Here is a 17,838-nt window from a genome sequence, read left to right on the forward strand (position 1 = left end):
GTGTTCAGCAGCAGGAAGTGGTTCTGACCCTAAATCGTTCTCCCCTGGAACACACTGACTCCGCCAAGAGGTTCCGGCGGCTCAGGAAGTAGCCGCTCTCCGTGCTGGGGATTCAGCTAACCGCAAGCACTGCGCGTCTTCTGGTCCGCTTTCTTGTATCCCCAAAGGGTGACCCCTTTGCGAGTTCATCGCTGAATGGCGGTATAGGAATACTGAAGCCTCCTCCTTTCCTCTTTTTTCCCCCACAGGAGAAGGCAACAGAAAGATGGGAGTTGTCACGGAAACCTAGGAATTTGGGGTTATTTGTAGCAGGTGAGTCTCCTATTGGCACAGTCTTGTCCCTAATTGTGGATTGAATGATTGATGCATGCATACATGGGGTCCACATGTATCTATTACCCTGTTTCCCCGAAAATAGGCTAGGTCTTATTTTCCAGGAAACATGGTACATCACCCAGACATCCGTAAAGAATGAAGGACATAATCATCCGTAAAGAATGAAGGACATAATCCCTCAGCCACTAGAAGTGCTGTTGACTGAGAGATCTTATCTGTTAGCCTTCTGGGAAGCACCTTTGTGGAAGAAGTTGCCTGCCCACAGCCTTACTCCTTTCCTGGGGTTCCTTGCAACCAGTGACTCATTGATGGTGGGGTACAAAGGCACGGTTTCCTTGCCCCATTTTGGGACAGTTCTAAAGGGCCATCCAAACTTCAGAGCTCCCCAGAGGGTCTGCATAGGCTTTTGTTGAGACTACCTTGCAGCCCAACTTTCCCCTCTGCTTTGTTTCCTTACCTTTCTTTCCAGGTGTTGATCTCAAGCGCATCCCTTAATAAATTTCCTGCCTGCTAAACTCTATCTCAGAATATGCTTCTTGGGGAGTCCAGGAATGACAGGAGTGGTTCAAGAAGCAGTCACTTAGATGGGATTTTTTTGGTGTGGATCATCTGCTGCCAGGCTAGAAAAGAGGATGTCATCACTGGTGCAAGAGGGAGTACAGGTAGTCCCTGACACAATGTAGTGCCACTGTTGAAACTATTGGCAAACTGTATATTCTGGTGGAAGGAAACACTCTAGTAGGTGCAATATATTAGGTGTTAGAGATATTTAGAAGAAATATGGGTGGGCTGTAGCTAAGCTCATTTGATGCTATCTGTGGCTAAGCTCATTTGATGCTATCTAATGGAATACAGTGATAAATTGGCTATTAAAAACTAAGCATCAACGTCAAAGGATGGCCTAGGTAATGAATACATCTTCTGCCACTGGAGAGCAGGAAAATCTGAGGAGCAGGTCCAAGACTTGATCATAAGAGTAGGAGAACCTCGAAGAAGAGTAAACTCTCAATATCGGCACATCCGCTATGCCAAGGACAGGGTGCTAGTTGGGAAAGAGTGGGACTTTCACATATGGGATGGGGACATCTGGCTGAGTACACATGGGACTGAATTCTGAATTCTTAAGAGTGCTGGATCAATGGAGACAGAATACAAAGTTGAGTAAGGGAGACTTAATTAATTTGGAAGCTCTCTCCTGGGATACAGGATTTAACAACTTCACAAGGATCTCAGGAGATGGTGCAAACATGCCGAAAAAAAATGGCCTCATAAGCATGGAGAGTGATGGCCCATACTAAATGAGGTAAAGATGCCAGGATTGCCAAGGAAGGCAGTGGAACTGGGGATTAAAAGGTTTAAAAACGTGAGCAAGCTAGAGTGAATATATTGTGTAAGCCTGGAAAACCCACCAGGCAATTACATTCCATGGGAGGGACCAGAGGATACATCATTTAACAAAGTAATAAGGCAGGTGCTGGTGAGAGGGGTACCCAGAATCACTAACGAGTTCAGTAATGGCTCTCCTCCACAAACTAGATTGATGGTAGGAGACTCCTATACATAACTGGGCTCATGGATAGCAATGGAGGCGTTAAGTATTTAGAGACCTTCCTCATTTTTTTTTTTTACAGCTGCATAATCCTTGTGAAAAAAAGAACGTATCAAAATGTTCATTTTCAAACCAAGCTACTCAACCTTCAGTTCAAATGTTCTGAACTTCTCTAAAGTATTATATCCTCCCTAATGATTTTCTTGTAGAGATGGTAAAGAAATGAATGTTTTCCTTCACCCTTTTGTCTTCAGTAGAAAAACGTCCCTGTCTTCAGTCTGCTCTATGTGAACATTTATATAATTTCTGGGTAAGCTTGACGCTTCTCTGCTGGATTCTTTTCTTTTCTTTTCTTTTTTAACAGCACTTTATTGGGGAACACTGTGTACTTCCAGGACTTTTTTTTTTCCCAAGTCAAGTTGTTGTCCTTTCAATCTTAGTTGTGGAGGGCGCAGCTCAGCTCCAGGTCCAGTTGCCACTGCTAGTTGCAAGGGGGCACAGCCCACCATCCCTTGTGGGAGTCGAACCGGCAACCTTGTGGTTGAGAGCCCACTGGCCCATGTGGGAATCCAACCAGCAGCCTTCGGAGTTAGGAGCATGGAGCTCCAACCGCCTGAGCCACCTGCTGGCCCTCTGCTGGTTTCTTTTGATACCCTGTGCCACCCTCACCACTACCCCCTTTTAAAAGTAGTCTGTTTTGGACCTGAAATTCCTGAATCAGAAGATCGTTTCCAAGTTTCTTCCACTCCTGCCACAGTTGGCACTTTGTGAAGTCTCAGGAAACGCTACTTGTGGGTGACAATGACCATAAACCATAAGAGAAAGAGCTCCAATATTTAAAACATTAAGTGAGCTGCGCGTTATAATTACGATCTTTCATAGTTTTTAGAATGCATCCTTCTATTTCGGGAAAATTCTTCCATTTAAAGGCCAAAGATAATACTAGGACAGGTAGGCAAACAATGTGCACTTCTTATTTTTAACTTTTAGTTTTTAAAATGTAAAATAAATATAGATCACGTTACATAAAACTTACAAAATAAAGAAAAACCCGAGCACGCCACCGTCCGAACACAATGATTTAAGTCAGTCCGGCTTGAACCATCCCTCTCCATCGGCGTTCCCCCCCCCACACTTGCAACTTTTACCTGCGCGCGCAGCCGGAACCACGGCGCTGTGGTGGTGCTACGGCTCGCCGGGTGCGCCGTCACCATGGTAACCGCGGAAGCCCAGGGGCCAGGAGAGCGGTGAGTGCAGGGTACCCGCGCCGAGGGCCGCGGTGGCAGTGGGGGCAATGGGCTTCTCCCGGGCAGGTGCTGGAGGGGAGGAGTCTTTGCCTCTGCTCTGAGCTTTGGGTAGCGGGACCTGTCTCGCGGGCAGCCTTGGGCTGGGGGGTTGGGCGGGGCGGGGAATCCCGGGAGGTCCCTGCGGGATTCAGGTCCAAAGGCAAACTCCGCTGCCCAGAAGTGGCCGGTACCCCCTCCGCCAGACCTCATGGTCGCAAGGCAGGGCTGCCACTCAGTATCCTCTTTCTCAGGCCTTCCCTTTGTTTAATCCTGGTGTCCAGGGCAGCCTTTGGGGAACTGGTCCTTGATCTGGGACTTGAAATCCTCAAGGGACTACATTTTTAAAACTTGGCTTAAAAATTAGACCCCTAACACCAATTCCTCTACCACAGCCTCATGCTGCCTTGTCTGCTTCCTTGTCCTTTGTTTATGCTACTCCTACCTGGATTGTCTTTTCCCCCGTTCTTTTAAGGCCCCTATTCTTCAATACTGAAGTGTCACCTCTACTGGGAAGGCTTTCCGGGACCTCCCCACTTTTCTCTCTTGTTTACTCTCAAAGCGCCCTTTGCTGATCTCCCTTATATCCTATATCTCACGCTGTCACTGATGATTTACTTGTGTCTCCCCCACCGGACTCTTAACGGCCAGTGGGGTGGGGACCAGGACCTGTCTGATTTTCTGTTATTAGTGCCTTAGCAGCCTCCAAAAGAGTTCACTGTATAGTAGTTAAAAGGAAAAGTTAATAGGCCCATTTTCCCACACTAATTTAGTAAGGCAGAGCAGGTGCTATTCTCATTTCACAAATGAGGAGAGTGAGTTCAGAAAATTCACATAATAACCAGAATCAGAAGGAAACCATGGGTCTTCTGACTCACAGCCCAGTAGGCCATTCTTCATAGTTCCAGCCCTCCCTCTGCCCTCCCGCTCATACGCTCTATGAACTTTTGGTTATATGTAGTGGGATTGCAATTCTGATTCATGTTATAACTTTTATGGACAAAGAAAGTAATTTATTTTTGTCTGTGATCTAGTTTCTTTCATGAGCATTCATTGATTTTAGGAAAAAGTAATGGAAATGTTCAATTGGTTTTAAAGTTGATCTCAATCTATAATTGTCTCCTTTGGCTAATGTTTAATTTCTCTTATACACAAATGCTTAGGTTCTCAGATAACTTCTCCCCCAATTCTCTCCTTAAGATGGTGCCCTGGATACTGTGGATACATGTGAATGGCTCATGAGATCTATAGGGAAGTGTCTATGGGGAAGTGTCCCTTTGCCATGTCTGAGCTCCTGTACCTTGTGAACAGGTGTCTCCTGGTTTAGTCAGGGCTCAGTCACTCCCCCTGGCGCTAGGGCGCCTGGGACCACTCAGTTATACTGAGGTGGGGGGCAAGACCCCCTGCTACTTCTTAGATCTCATATATGTCCTAAAGCAGTGGTCCTCAAACTTTTTGTCTCCAGACTCCATTTCTCTCTTGAATATGATTGATCCCAAAGAGCTTTTCTTTATGTGGGTTATAGCTATGCATATATATATATATAGTAACTATTATAAATATAGGAAGCATTAGAAATTAAAACTGAGAATTTTAAAAATGTTTGTTAATTTTTTGAACAATAGCAAAAATAAACCCATTTTATGTTAAACAAATTATGTGTTTCTCATGGAAAATAACTTTTCTAAACCAAAAATATTAGTGAGAAAGTTAAATTTTTTAAATATATAGAATATTGATAAAAGGAACAACAGAAAAGCTATATTATTATGATCATTCTATTAGTACTTATATTCACAGTAAACATACTTTACAACATCCTAAAGTTTCTATGTTATACCGTATTTCCCCGAAAATAAGACCTAGCTGGACCATCAGCTCTAATTCGTCTTTTGGAGCACAAATTAATATAAGACCCGGTATTACATTATTACATTTATTATATTATATCTATTATATTGTATATAACATTATTATATTACAGACCTAGTCTTATAATAAAATAAGACCAGGTGTTATATTAATTTTTGCTCCAAAAGACACATTAGCGCTGATGGTCCGGCTAGGTCTTATTTTCCGGGAAACACAGTAAGAAGGAAAAACAAACCCCTCATGCTCCGTCTTCCAAAGACAGAATATGATAAAGGACACCATCAGCAATACACTGCCAAACAGGACAGGAGAGTTTACTTTTATTCTCCTCGTTAGATATTTTCTTTTAAACGTCAGGTCTAAGGGTAAATACCGTGGAAGACTTCAGTTTGTCCTTTTATTTCAGAAAGGCTGATTTCAGTTTAGTCCAGATTTGGACTGGAACAGTTTTGAGGGTTTGACAATAAATCGGGGTGGCTTGAGGGCGAGTCTTAGTCAAGTGGTTCTCAAAGTGTGGTCTGAGGAACCCCTGGGGATCCTTAAGACATTTTCAGGGAGTCTACCGGTCAAACTATCTTCATGTTGATTCTTAGGCATTATTTGCCTTTGCATTCTCCCTCTCACGTGTTACAGTGGTTTTCCAGAGGCTACATGACATGGTGTCACATTACCTGTCATCACAGTGAACGCAGAAGTGGATATGGGAATCCATCTGTCCTTTATGAAGCCAGACATTAAAGAGATTTGCAAAAATGTAAAATAACGCCACACCTCTCAATATTTTTTGTAAAATACAGTTATTTTACATAAGCTATATTTTTATGTTAACATGTAATTGTTTTTAAGATAAATTAAGTATTTTAAAGATTTCTCAGTTTTAACTTCTGATATGGTAAAAAATTAATACAATAATCCACAGAAACAAAAATTGGCAGGGTGGGGGGGAGTGGTTCTCAATTTTTAACATTGTAAAGAGCCCTGAGATCAAAGAATTTGAGAACTGCTGCCCTAATCATGTTAGTTCTGGACTGATAGGGAAATTAAGCTGCATTTACAGGTGTTCCAAGGATAGCTTTGAGTATTCTGGCCTGAATCATATTTCCAGATTTGATCTAGTTTATCTCCAAATCTTTGAATTTACCTGGGATCAGATTGATCTCTAGATGCAGAATAATGAAGTGTTTGGTGGTGGTAGAGTTGAAAATCATTTACTCAAGAATCTATACAGCAAAACTGTGTGCTTAAATAAGAAATAATAGCATTACCATCTTTTGTTTTGCTTCATGGATGCTTTCACTGGAGGACTGGGGATGGTGACATCTTCTGTTTACTGAGTGTTCACCATGTGCTTGGCACATGCACCCTCTAATTTCTTTTGATTCAACAGTCATGTAAACCAGGTTCCAATGTTATTCCTATGTGAGAATAGGTAAATTGCCTAGTATGATGCAACTACCATGTTTCCCCGAAAAGAAGACCTAGCCGGACAATCAGCTCTAATGCATCTTTTGGAGCAAACATTAACATAAGACCTGGTCTTATGTTATATTATGTTAGATAAGACCGGGTCTTACATTATACTAAAATAAGACTGGGTCTTATATTAATATTTGCTCCAAAAGGCGCATTAGAGCTGATTGTCCAACTAGGTCTTATTTTCGGGGTAACAAGGTAAGAAGTTTCAGGGTCAGACTGTGAAATCAAGTCTTTCTGACTCTAAAACCCATTGCTCTTGGCTGTGAAGAAAAGCAGTGGGAATTTCAAGCCTGACGTTAAGAATGATTGAACACATATGATATATAAAGAATTGTAGTAAGTCTGAAAGTGACACGAGAGAAGCATAAGGTTTTATCCTATCCAGTTTACAGTCTAATTGAGTAGATGAGTTACATACTTGAAACAAATAGGAAATAGTGTAATACCATACTTGCTAAGTTGTATGGTAAAGACTGTCTATAATGGCCTCTGAAGTTCGGAGGAGCGAAAGGCCCTGGTGCATTTCAGAGAAGAGTCAAGGAAAGTTTTAGGAAGGAGGTAGATTTACAGCTTGGCCATTCCTTTAGCTAGTAGTAATGGAGGAGAAAGAAAGCAATTCTAGGCCTAGTTGCAGGTGTACGTATGAAATGCAAATAGGATTTTCTCAGTATCTTCAAGGTCTCGTGTCTGGGCCCCTGCTAGACCAGGGAAGAAAGGCATTCCAAACACATCCTGGCTGTATTCTCCAAGGTTTGAATATGGATATCTTTAGCCAAAATGTTCCAGAAGATCACAGTGTTGTTGAAAGGGTGACAAAATAATTTACTGATAGTAGTAACAGGTACTCCTGAGAGTGAGAGAGAATGCTATTGAAAATGACACCAGAGAACACATGTAACTGGAACTGTCCTGGGTACATTGGGACATGTGTTACCCAAGCAATTAACCGTCACACATGCTATCTGATTTCTGTTACAGTCACTCTTGTAGATTTCCTGGTATAGTCTCCCAAGTGGTTCAGGACTAATGTTTTTTCACACTCTGGGTTCTGACCCATTAATGGGTCATGAAATCAATTTATGTGGGTGGCACCCAGCCTTAAAAGAATTGAAATAAAAATATCTGTATGTTACATGTAGTAAAGAATAATAGTATTTTACTCAATTATACACACACACACACACACACACACACACATACACACACACATATGTACACAAAAATACCCATATATGCAAGGTATCCAGTATAAAAGTATCCATTATGACTGAAAAGTAAATTATTTGGTCACCGTGTTAATAGAAGTTATATATATTTACATATATAATTAAAACAAGATATCATAAACTTATACTATATATTATAATAGAAGTAATACTATGCAATATATAATACAGTATGTACAATATGTGAAATTACATATATATGTGTATGTGTGTGTATATATATATATATATATATATATATATATATCTGGACAAGACATCTACCTCATGATCTAAATTAGCTGTGCAGACTCCAGCCATCATGCTTGCAATCCAGTGAGAAGGAATTATACTTTCCTAGAAATTGCATAGTACATATCTACTTACGTCTTATTGTCTACTACTTGGGTATATGGCCATACCATGTTGCAGAAGAGACTGGGAAATAGTTTTATTCTAATATAAATATTGGTTCAAAAAAAAGCGTGGTTAAAAGAAAATAGGATGGATTCTATTCTTAAAAACGGAACACTAGATTTTGAGGAAGACAATTGTTTACTACTGTGTTTCCCCGAATATAAGACCTAGCCTGACAATCAGCTCTAATGTGTCTTTTGGAGCAAAAATTAATATGGTAATTGGTAATTGTATTGTATTGTATTGTATTATATTATATTATAGAAGACCCGGTTTTATAGTAAAATAAGACCCAGTATTATATTATATTATATTATAGACCCAGTCTTATTTTACTGTAAGACCAGGTCATATATTAATTTTTGCTCCAAAAGACACATTAGATATGATTGTCTGGCTAGGTCTTATTTTTTTGGAAATGCGGTATATCAGAGGCCCACGTGACCATTGGGAGGCTAGAGATGAGCTGAAAACAAGGGGGCTGTGGAGGGTCAGACCACAAGAACCATGCTGTCATAGCAGGAACTTTGATCACACTGCTGCTGTCACTTGTGATGAGCTACCTTCCACTAGCCTCATGTCTTGTGTCCCTTGTCCAATAGTCAAGATCCTTGTCACTTACATGTGGAAGCTAGAAAAAGAAACCTGAACTCGTAGATACAGAGAACAGATTGGTGGTTACTGGAGGTGGAGGTGGGGGTGGGTAAAATGGGTGAAGGCGGTGAAAAGGTACAAACTTCCAGTTATAAAGTAAATACATGCTGGGGATGTGCTATGTAGCAGGGCGACTATAGTTAACAGTACTGTGTTGAATTGAATATAATACTATATTGTATTTGAGAATTGCTAATATAATCATAAAAGTTATCATCACAGGAAAAAAATGTAATTATGTGAAGTGATGGATGTTAACTAAACTTATTGTGGTAATCGTTTTGCAATATGTTCATATATCAAATCATTATGTTATACACTTGAAACTAATGCAGTGTTACATAGCAATTTAAAAAATGAAATGATTAACAACAGAAACACAAGAGTTAAGATTCTGGGATTGAACAGCTGACCGGCTGAGCCTAATTTATGTGTCTGCCTCCACAAGTGTGCTGAGATGGAGAGGAGGATCTTGCCTCTTTGACTTCTGTAGTGGGAAGTTAGCTTTATCTTCATCAGAAAAATTCTCTAAAACAGAGATCGGGATTCTTTAAGGGTGTGTGTGTGTGTGTGTGTGTGTGTGTGTTGGGAGGATGGAGAGTTGGACTCCAGGCACTCAAAAGGATTCCAAGTTTCCTTTCTGCATTATTCTGTAAAATGAAGGAATTGAAAGAAACAATCTCAAAGATAAGATTTGGATTCAATCTTATGGTTAATTAGCTCACCTTGCATTCCTACCCCCTTCTACATTGCTTGCTTTTGTTATAGAGGCAGGGAAATCATTCTTCTTTTTTCCTCACATCTCCACAAATGCAGACGTAGTAACAGGAATTATGATAGCCATCTTGTTATCATAAAGCAACCGCCATTCCATTATGATGGAATACAAAGATAGAAAGAGCTTGGATCTATGAGTATATTTTTGAGCTGCTGAATTATCTCCACCTTTAAATGTCTTGTTATGTTGTGAAAATAATCTACTTTAAAAAGTCAATCTTACTATTTTTGTATTACTTGCAATCAAAGAATTCTTAACTTCAACAACTTATGCATATAAGTATTATACACATTTAGTGAAGGTAGAGATTAATGTAGAGCTCTAGTAACAAGAGACATTATTCTTTCTAACTAGATTTCTTTTCCTTCTGACTTCTGAATGACCAAATCTTGCCCACTTTTTATGGCCCAGCTTAAATGACATATTCTTTACTAAATATATGATGCCCTTTATCTTATTTCCTGCATCTTTCCACCCCCACTATCCTGAATCTTGTGTTCAATCTTGCTTTACTTCTGCTTCATTTTAGAATAGTGTCATTGAATTTACTTGTATTCCTAAAAAGTTTATTTTAATTTTAATGGCTTTGAACGTCACAAAAATATACTACATATGATATATTCTTTTGGATTTACTTTTTTAGTTAATATTGTATTGTTGAGATTCGTTCATATTGTTGTGTGCCTTATTTATTGCCATGTAACAAATTACCCACAAACTCAGTAGCTTAAAATAGCACACATTCATTATGTCATAGTTCCTCTGGGTCAAGAATCAGGGCACAGCTTAGCTGGATCTTTCACTTCAGGGTCTCTCATGAGGCTACAGTCAAGGTGTGTTTGAGGCCACAGTCATCTCAAGGTTCAGCTGGGGAGACCCACTTCTAAGGTCACTCAGCAGTCATTGGTAAATTTAAGTTCCTCATGACCTATTGGACTGAGGGCCTCAGTTCCTTACTGGCTGTTGGCCAGAGGTTGCCCTCTGTTTCTTGAAAGGTGGCCCCCTCCATCATTGAGAACGTGAGAAGAGCCAGGGAGGGAATACCAACAAGACAAAAGTCACAGTCTGTTGTAACTGAATTACAGAAGTGACATCCCATCACATTAGGAGAAAGTCACTATGTCTAGCCCGTGTTCACGGGGAGAGAATTACCCAAAGACAGAGGTGTGAATACCAGGGTGCAGGGTGAGGGAGCCCTGTCAGAGCTGCTCGCCACTTGGTATACGACTGTAATTGACTCACTTTATCTCCCATATACGACTTTGTGTAAATATGCCACAGTGTATGCTCCAGTTTATGGGCATCTTGTTTTTCCCCCCACCTAGGATTTTTGCTGTATGAACACCCATGCTACAAACGTTCTTATATACATAGGAAGGAACTGTGCCACTCTTCTCTGAATCGTTCCCAATTTAATATTCCATCTGGATTTTAATTCTATCTGGAATTAATCTTGTCCCTTCTAAATTTGCATAGCACTTCATCTCTTGTGATACTTACCATCTGTGACCTTTTATTACACGTATTTTGCACATGTCACCTTTTCTCCCCTGAAAAAGTGAGTTGTTGAGGGCAGGAAATAAATGTCATTCTTTGTAGTTTACATAATGTCTACCCAGCATTGAGTACATTAGTAAGCTTTCAGTAAGCATGACTGAGTGACTGAGTTCTTTTTAAACTTCAGTGCCTAATGTTTTAAGGTCTTAAAAATCTGGCTCCAATGATCCAACTGTATTTCTCACTTCTTTGCAGTATGGACCCATGTTTAGGCAGGCGAGTCTCTTTATCATTCTCTTTCACTCTTTTCCCAATGAATCTTGCCCGTATTGATCGCTACTCCTTTTTGTATTGAATTTGCTATTCTTTACCATTCATCTCACGTAGTCAGCATTTTTGTATATATCCAAGCAGTGTATTGACTTACAGTAGGTACACCATAAACTTTGTTAATTGAATGGGTAATTACCTTATTTCATAATTATTCAATCAGTTAAATATTTTCATGCCATGTATATTGTCAATGGACTAACCGAATAAATCAATAAACACCGATTTGTCGGAGTATATTTCTATTCCTTTGTGTTTTTTTTTTTTTTTGGTCTCAGGTAGTTTTGGAGTAAATGGAGTCAGAAGGACCCCCAAAGTCAGAAAGTTCAGAAAAACCATTAATTTTCTCACAGCAAAAAGAAGAAGCTGAAGAGCAAGAGGAGAAGGAAGAGGAGAAAACAGGCACCATTAATCCTCTGTTGCAACCTGCTCTCACGGGGCATGTGGAAGGTTTACAGAAGATTTTTGAGGATCCTGAGAACCCTCATCATGACCAGGCCATGCAGCTCCTCTTGGAAGAAGACATCATTGGGAGAAATTTGTTGTATGCCGCTTGCATGGCCGGGCAAAGTGATGTGATCAGAGCTTTGGCAAAATATGGTGTGAATCTGAATGAAAAAACTGCCAGAGGTATTTGGTCTTTTCTCTCTTCACTGTTACTCATGACAGTGTAAAGATGTTATGCGCTGTCTTCAAAGTCAGATAGATTTGATGTGCCTGCCGTATATTTTGCATATGTCGTATATGCACGCACACATACATACGAATGAATGTGTGTATACATGTTGATACGGTACAGCATGGTATAGTTAAGGGCATTTGCTGTGTGACTTGGGCAAGTTACCTAACCATTTTGTGTCTCCACTTCTTCACCTGCAAAACGGGGCTAATAATTGTGTTTTCCTTAGAGGGTGTTATGAGGATTAAATAAGTGTAAAGGTCTCGTAGTACTTGGCACAGCCTAAGTTGGCTGACAGTCAGTGCTTAGTAACATGACTGCAGTGATGCTGAGCCTTGCTGGGCGGCTTCCTTTGCACCTGAATATCTCCATCCCGTTGGGCAGGTTACACGCTCTTGCACTGCGCTGCAGCCTGGGGACGTCTGGGAACGTTGAAAGCACTGGTGGACTTGGACGTTGACCTGGAAGCTCTGAACTTCCGGGAAGAACGTGCTCGAGACGTTGCCGCTCGATATTCCCAGACCGCGTGTGTTGAATTCCTGGACTGGGCAGGTAAGGAAGCTCACAGGGTTTTGGGGGAACTGACTGACCACTTGGGCACGTTCCTGTGTGATGTGATGCTTCAATCAAAGGTCAAAAAAAATTATGCGTTCTTTTGAGTTGTACGAACATTCTGCGTAAGTCATTTCCATAGGCCTGTAGAATATAGCTTAGCGATTTTACGGAGATATACCTGTGCCTGGGTACCAACAGTGGGTGGAAAATTCGTGCTTCACGAAGTTCCCGGCATTCACTCTGTGCAGTTATTTGCATTTGTGTTTTCCGGCATTTATTAAATGCCCACTGAGCACAACATTGTTGTAGGTACGACTGGTTGCCCCTGCCCTCTGGGCATTTGGTAGGTGGGGGATGATAAGCTGTAGACACACCCTACAGTTAAATAACAACAAAAGAAAGATGGAGTAAGGGTAAATCAGCAGAATGGGGATATGTGCTATGGAGTGGTCAGAGCATGCAGGAGCTGAGCTGGGCCTCCTAGAAGAGATGGGATTTGAATACGCAATAGAAGGGAAAAGGGTGTGAGCAAAATCTTAAAAGAGCTGGGAAGGAAAGTGGCACCTTGAGGGATGGAGGTGAGTGACGAGGTTGCCTTACTGGAATTCAAGTCAGTTTGCACAGGTAGGCTACAGCACAGGCAGAATAATAAATGTTAGTAAGTACATTACTTGACTTGAAATACTGGTGTTTCCACTTGAAACCTATGTCACCAAGGACAACATACTTACATTCTTTATACCTCAGTTTCATTTTCCAGAAAAAGGGGCCAATAATAAGTCCTTCCGCTTGGGGGTTGTTGTGAGAATTAAATGAGATGATAGAAAGCACTGGAGCCACTGAAAATTCTTATGAGGAAGGGAAGAGGATGAAAGTTATAGGAAGAGTCACCTGGTAGCAGTAAGGCGCTTGCTTATCAGTAAAATGAGCCAGGGACCAGGACAGTTAATAGAAATAAGGAAACTGGGGGAAGGAAGCACAGTTGGGAAGGAGAAGGTGAATTATACTTTGTGGATTATTTTATAGGTAATTGTCCACTTGGACTGAATGTTTTCTAGGGGCAATAGTTCTGTCCGTACCTTCAATTTTTATGATTAGATCTGTAAGTAAAAGGAAAACAAATAGCAAAGAATTGACTTGATCCCACAATGAATAGTTATTGTAGGTGAAATTCACATTATATAATTTACAATCCATTTTTAAAGAATGACCCCCAGTACTTAAAAAACACAATTCAGGGACAAATTTTTCTGTAATTTTTCTGGAAAGAAACAGGCTGGGGCTCTGGGTGTGGAGTTTCATTGGTGTCCTTCTCCCTAATATCCATCTGTTTTAGTTCAGTCCTTACATTCTTGGGGAATTATACCTAACATTTCCCAGTGATGAAGACGAAAGAAGACTATAATACTATAAACTAGTATTCTGTTTCCAGATCAGCAGTACACTTGTAGAGATTGGAGCTTTGTGGTAATGTAGCTCTGGAATGTAGTCCGAAACCCCAACTACTCAATGTGAGATTTAACATTGTAGTTCAGACTTACCAAGAATATAAACTACCTCCCATTTCTTGTTCTAGTAATTAGAGCAGGAGACACCTGGAGAGTGGTTGAGGACTCCCTACCCCAGAGTCCCCTCCATACTGCTGAAAATGCCATTCGAGGTAAATGTTTTTGAGGTTTGGAGACTTCTTAAGTGTTCAAGAGTCCTTCATTAAAAGAAAAATATATCAGGGTTCTCTTCAAGGGAATTATTTGGCAGTTCAGAACTCTGAAGAGATGGAACAAACAATAATGGAAATATGGGTAGGGTTGTGCTAAGGAAGAGTGGAAGTGAGGAGGAGAATGTGGCAAGTCGAATCATAAACTTTACATAATCCTCAGTCACCCAGGGCAGGCACTGTTCTTTTCTATTACTTGTAAAACTGTAGAGTTATGTATTTTTGTTTCAAGGATTGTTTTTTAAAAGTTTTTTTTTTTAACAATATGTTACAGATCTGGCATATTTTTCTGGGATTTTAGCATGTTTTTAATGAACTCTGTCCTAGTCTCAGATCAGTCTCCCAGTTTTTGTTGGTAAGTTTGGTAACCATACTTCTGAAAAATTGAGGTGGCTGAGCAACAAAATTCTGAAATACTTCTTAAAAATTGAGGCATCTTATCAACAAAAGTTGGATATTTTAAAAATGTTGATATTTAGTTCATCATTTACCAAACTGAAAATGGAAACCATTATATTTAAAAAATTAATCTGTTCCTTAATACTTTCATACTATTTTAACAATCTGAGATAGGAAATTAAGTTTTCTGGTGGCCATAAAATTTGTTCAGGAACGTAAGAAAAGTCACAAATATTTAAATCAGGGATTTATTAAAACACTAAAGACTCTATTCTACCAATCAGTTGATAACTAGTAGCCTAATATACTAAAAAGAATAAAATACTTAAACCTGAAGCAGTGACAGTGTACCATCCTTTCCCAGGACTTTACTAAGCGTGGATGACTGTTTAAGCTGAGTAGAGATCACTTTTCAACCCAGACTTCTTTGGAAAGTTTCAGTAAAGGTGACAAGAAATTACAAAGGCTCGCAAAGAACCATTTTTATCCTCACCTGAGTTCTCAATAGATTTCTTGAGTACTCTCCACATTGGTCAGGGCTACATTTGTACACGGATGTGTTCAGTATCCTCTGGCTACTTCTCCTTCACATTTCTTCTTCTTTGGTTTTCGGTGTTTGATTTTCTTTGCCAAATGATGATGGGATACCTGATTCAGGTACTCGGTCATCATCGAAGTTGTGGCAACCAGTTTGCAGAGTATTTGGTCAATGTCACAGATGGACTGGTTTGGTAGGTCATTACCAAATGTATCTAAGGAGACTTTGTCTTTCAGCTAAAAGGAGAAAAAAAATGATATTATTGTGTGTTTTTTGTTTTTTTTTTTTTTTTTTTTTTTACTATAGTTCAAATTAAATTTGTTTTCTGGATGTATGCACTTAAACTCCAAACACCACACGTTACTTATTTGTACAAAGGAAAGGTTACTATACAAGTGGAGAAGAAATACTCTTTTGTAGGTGCCCCCATGTAAGATACAGTCATCACCATCACCATCAGCACACATTTAAAAAGTGCTTTTTGTGGTTAACACATTCTACTGGGAGAAATTATTTGAATATTATCAAAATATTTCCCTTTGCTAGACAGCCTCAAGGGATAACGCAATCAAATCAGAGTCATTTTATAATTGTCATGAAGGTCATTGAGCTTTGACAATTGCCTCAGAATACAGTTCCCTTGGAAAGGGGGTTACAAAGAGAAATAAAACGTGGTACTTTCCCTCACAGAAGCTGATAATCTCATGTTTTAAACTCTGATATTCTGTGACTATTGCTGCTGGCATCACTAATTCACCTTTTTCCTGTGTTTCTTCCATTTCACCACGAGGTAATGCACAGATAAAACAGACAGGATTAAAAAGAGAGCTTGTGCTAAAATATACATGAGATGTAAGCAATCCTGAAATATATCCATATTGGCAAAATCGCAGCATAGTTTGTCCATAGGGTAAGGTAGACAGTGAGATGGAGACGGCTGGACTTTCAGATAATGCATTTCTTCTGGAAAAATCTCCCATCCAACCTTTGTCCAGATAGTTCCATCGCAAATGCAGAAGCTCTCCCTTAAGAAGCAGAGAAACAGCAGAGGAAAAATCAGGGCTATTCCTTGAATGGACATCTTTCTTTCTCAATTGGGACAAAACAAATCTGTAGCCGAAAACATGGTCAGAGACAGCAGAAGTGCCCTCGGTATTAGTGAGGGTGGTTCTCCGATTGAGACATTTAAGATAACCTTCCTACTTTGCGAAACATACACTGACAATCATTGTCACATAGTCCTAGTGACTCAGGGATAGACTCGGTGATGTCATAAAGAATCACACTGGAACTAACAGGTGTTACCTAGCAGTCACTTGGGTTTCTCAGGGATACGTTTTCTTGCTTTTTGCCAGAATGGTTTGAACATCTCCCATTTTGTGAAAAATGAAGACTTTCCTAATATTTTGCTAGCTAATAAATTCAAAATGTAGTCCTATTAATGGAATTTCATGGAAACAATTTACCTATATCTCTTCCAACCCTTTTGAAGTGTGGCAGTTACATCTGCTTAAAAAATATCTCTCGCTAGACCATTTCACACAACCTACATTCTGCTTCTGTTTTTTCACTCTGAGTGGTCCTTCCCTTCAAATAATTAAGCAACTGTTGTGTGCCTCCCCCTTTTAACTTGTGTCCCTTTGGTGGCAATGTGATGCTGTTAGGTAGTGGGTGAGGGGTGGGCAATGTGGCATGGTGTGTGAGAAAAAGAGGAGATGGTAAGATAGCATGGCATGGTACGTGAGAAAAAATGAGACAGAGACCCTGCCTTTGAGGATCTTAACAATCTAGAGGTAGAAGCAAAAAAAATAAGATAATAAAAGTTCCAAGACACTGCAGACAAAAATGAGAGCTAATTATAATCATGTAACAGTTGATAGAGCAACGAGTTCTACCTGGGGAAATAAGGAGTTTCATAGAAGTGTGTTTAAGTAAGCTGTGAAGAATGAGTAGAAGTTTGGTAGGTGGCATGCAAATAGGGCATCTGAGGTTGAGGAAACTTAATAAGCAAAGACATTTTGTGTCAACATTCATATGACAGAGATTTATTGAGTATTTCCTGTGTTCTAGGATCAATGCATATACAACTAGGCACAAAACAATCTTTCTGTGCATGGAGTTTACTTTCTAGTAGGGAGACATAGAAAATAATATCTATCTAAATCTATATCTATGGAATGCTGTGGAGAAAAACAGAGTGGTACGGGGGTTGTGAAGTTGCCAGCAAGTGAATGAATGAGTGTGTGTGTCCTTTTACAGAGGGCAGTCAGGAAAGCCCTCTCTGATAACGATGGTGCTTGAGCAGAGACCCAAGAAACTGAAGGAGTGGGCCACGTTGACATCTGGAGACAGTAATAGGAAGTAAATAATGGATAGGCTTTCGGGATGAGCATTGGAAGGAATAAGGCTGGAAAGATAGCTTGTGGCTACATTGATTGTGGAGGTCCCTGTATTTTATTCCATAGTCCATAGGGTGTCATTTATAGAGTTTTGAGGAGAAGCATGACATCAGCGTATTGAGTGCATTACTGCGTACCAGGCACTGTGCCAAGA

At 40.0% G+C, this 17,838-nt stretch overlaps 2 protein-coding genes across 3 annotated transcripts in view; one reads left to right on the forward strand and one right to left on the reverse strand.

Moving 5' to 3' along the window:
- Positions 1-65: 65 nt before the first annotated feature.
- ANKRD45 (ankyrin repeat domain 45) overlaps positions 66-17,838 on the forward strand; it is a 31,066-nt gene continuing 13,293 nt past the window's right edge. Inside the window, exons 1-3 of one of the 2 annotated variants that reach the window (XM_081026400.1) lie at positions 66-312; positions 11,676-12,027; positions 12,461-12,628. In XM_081026400.1, the coding sequence (XP_080882526.1) occupies positions 11,691-12,027; positions 12,461-12,628 (505 nt within the window). In that variant the 5' untranslated portion in view covers positions 66-312; positions 11,676-11,690. Of the gene's footprint in view, positions 313-3,045; positions 3,133-11,675; positions 12,028-12,460; positions 12,629-17,838 lie in introns of those variants that run through there. The other variant, XM_081026399.1, reaches the window with a different exon arrangement.
- Positions 15,309-16,366, reverse strand: TEX50 (testis expressed 50; the record flags this gene model as incomplete). Its single annotated transcript, XM_081026401.1, has 2 exons — positions 15,309-15,521; positions 16,043-16,366. 2 exons carry the CDS (start codon positions 16,364-16,366, stop codon positions 15,309-15,311), a joined length of 537 nt encoding a protein of 178 aa, XP_080882527.1.

This window comes from Rhinolophus hipposideros (genome assembly GCF_964194185.1).
Source record: "Rhinolophus hipposideros genome assembly, chromosome: 19".
NCBI lineage: Eukaryota > Metazoa > Chordata > Mammalia > Chiroptera > Rhinolophidae > Rhinolophus > Rhinolophus hipposideros.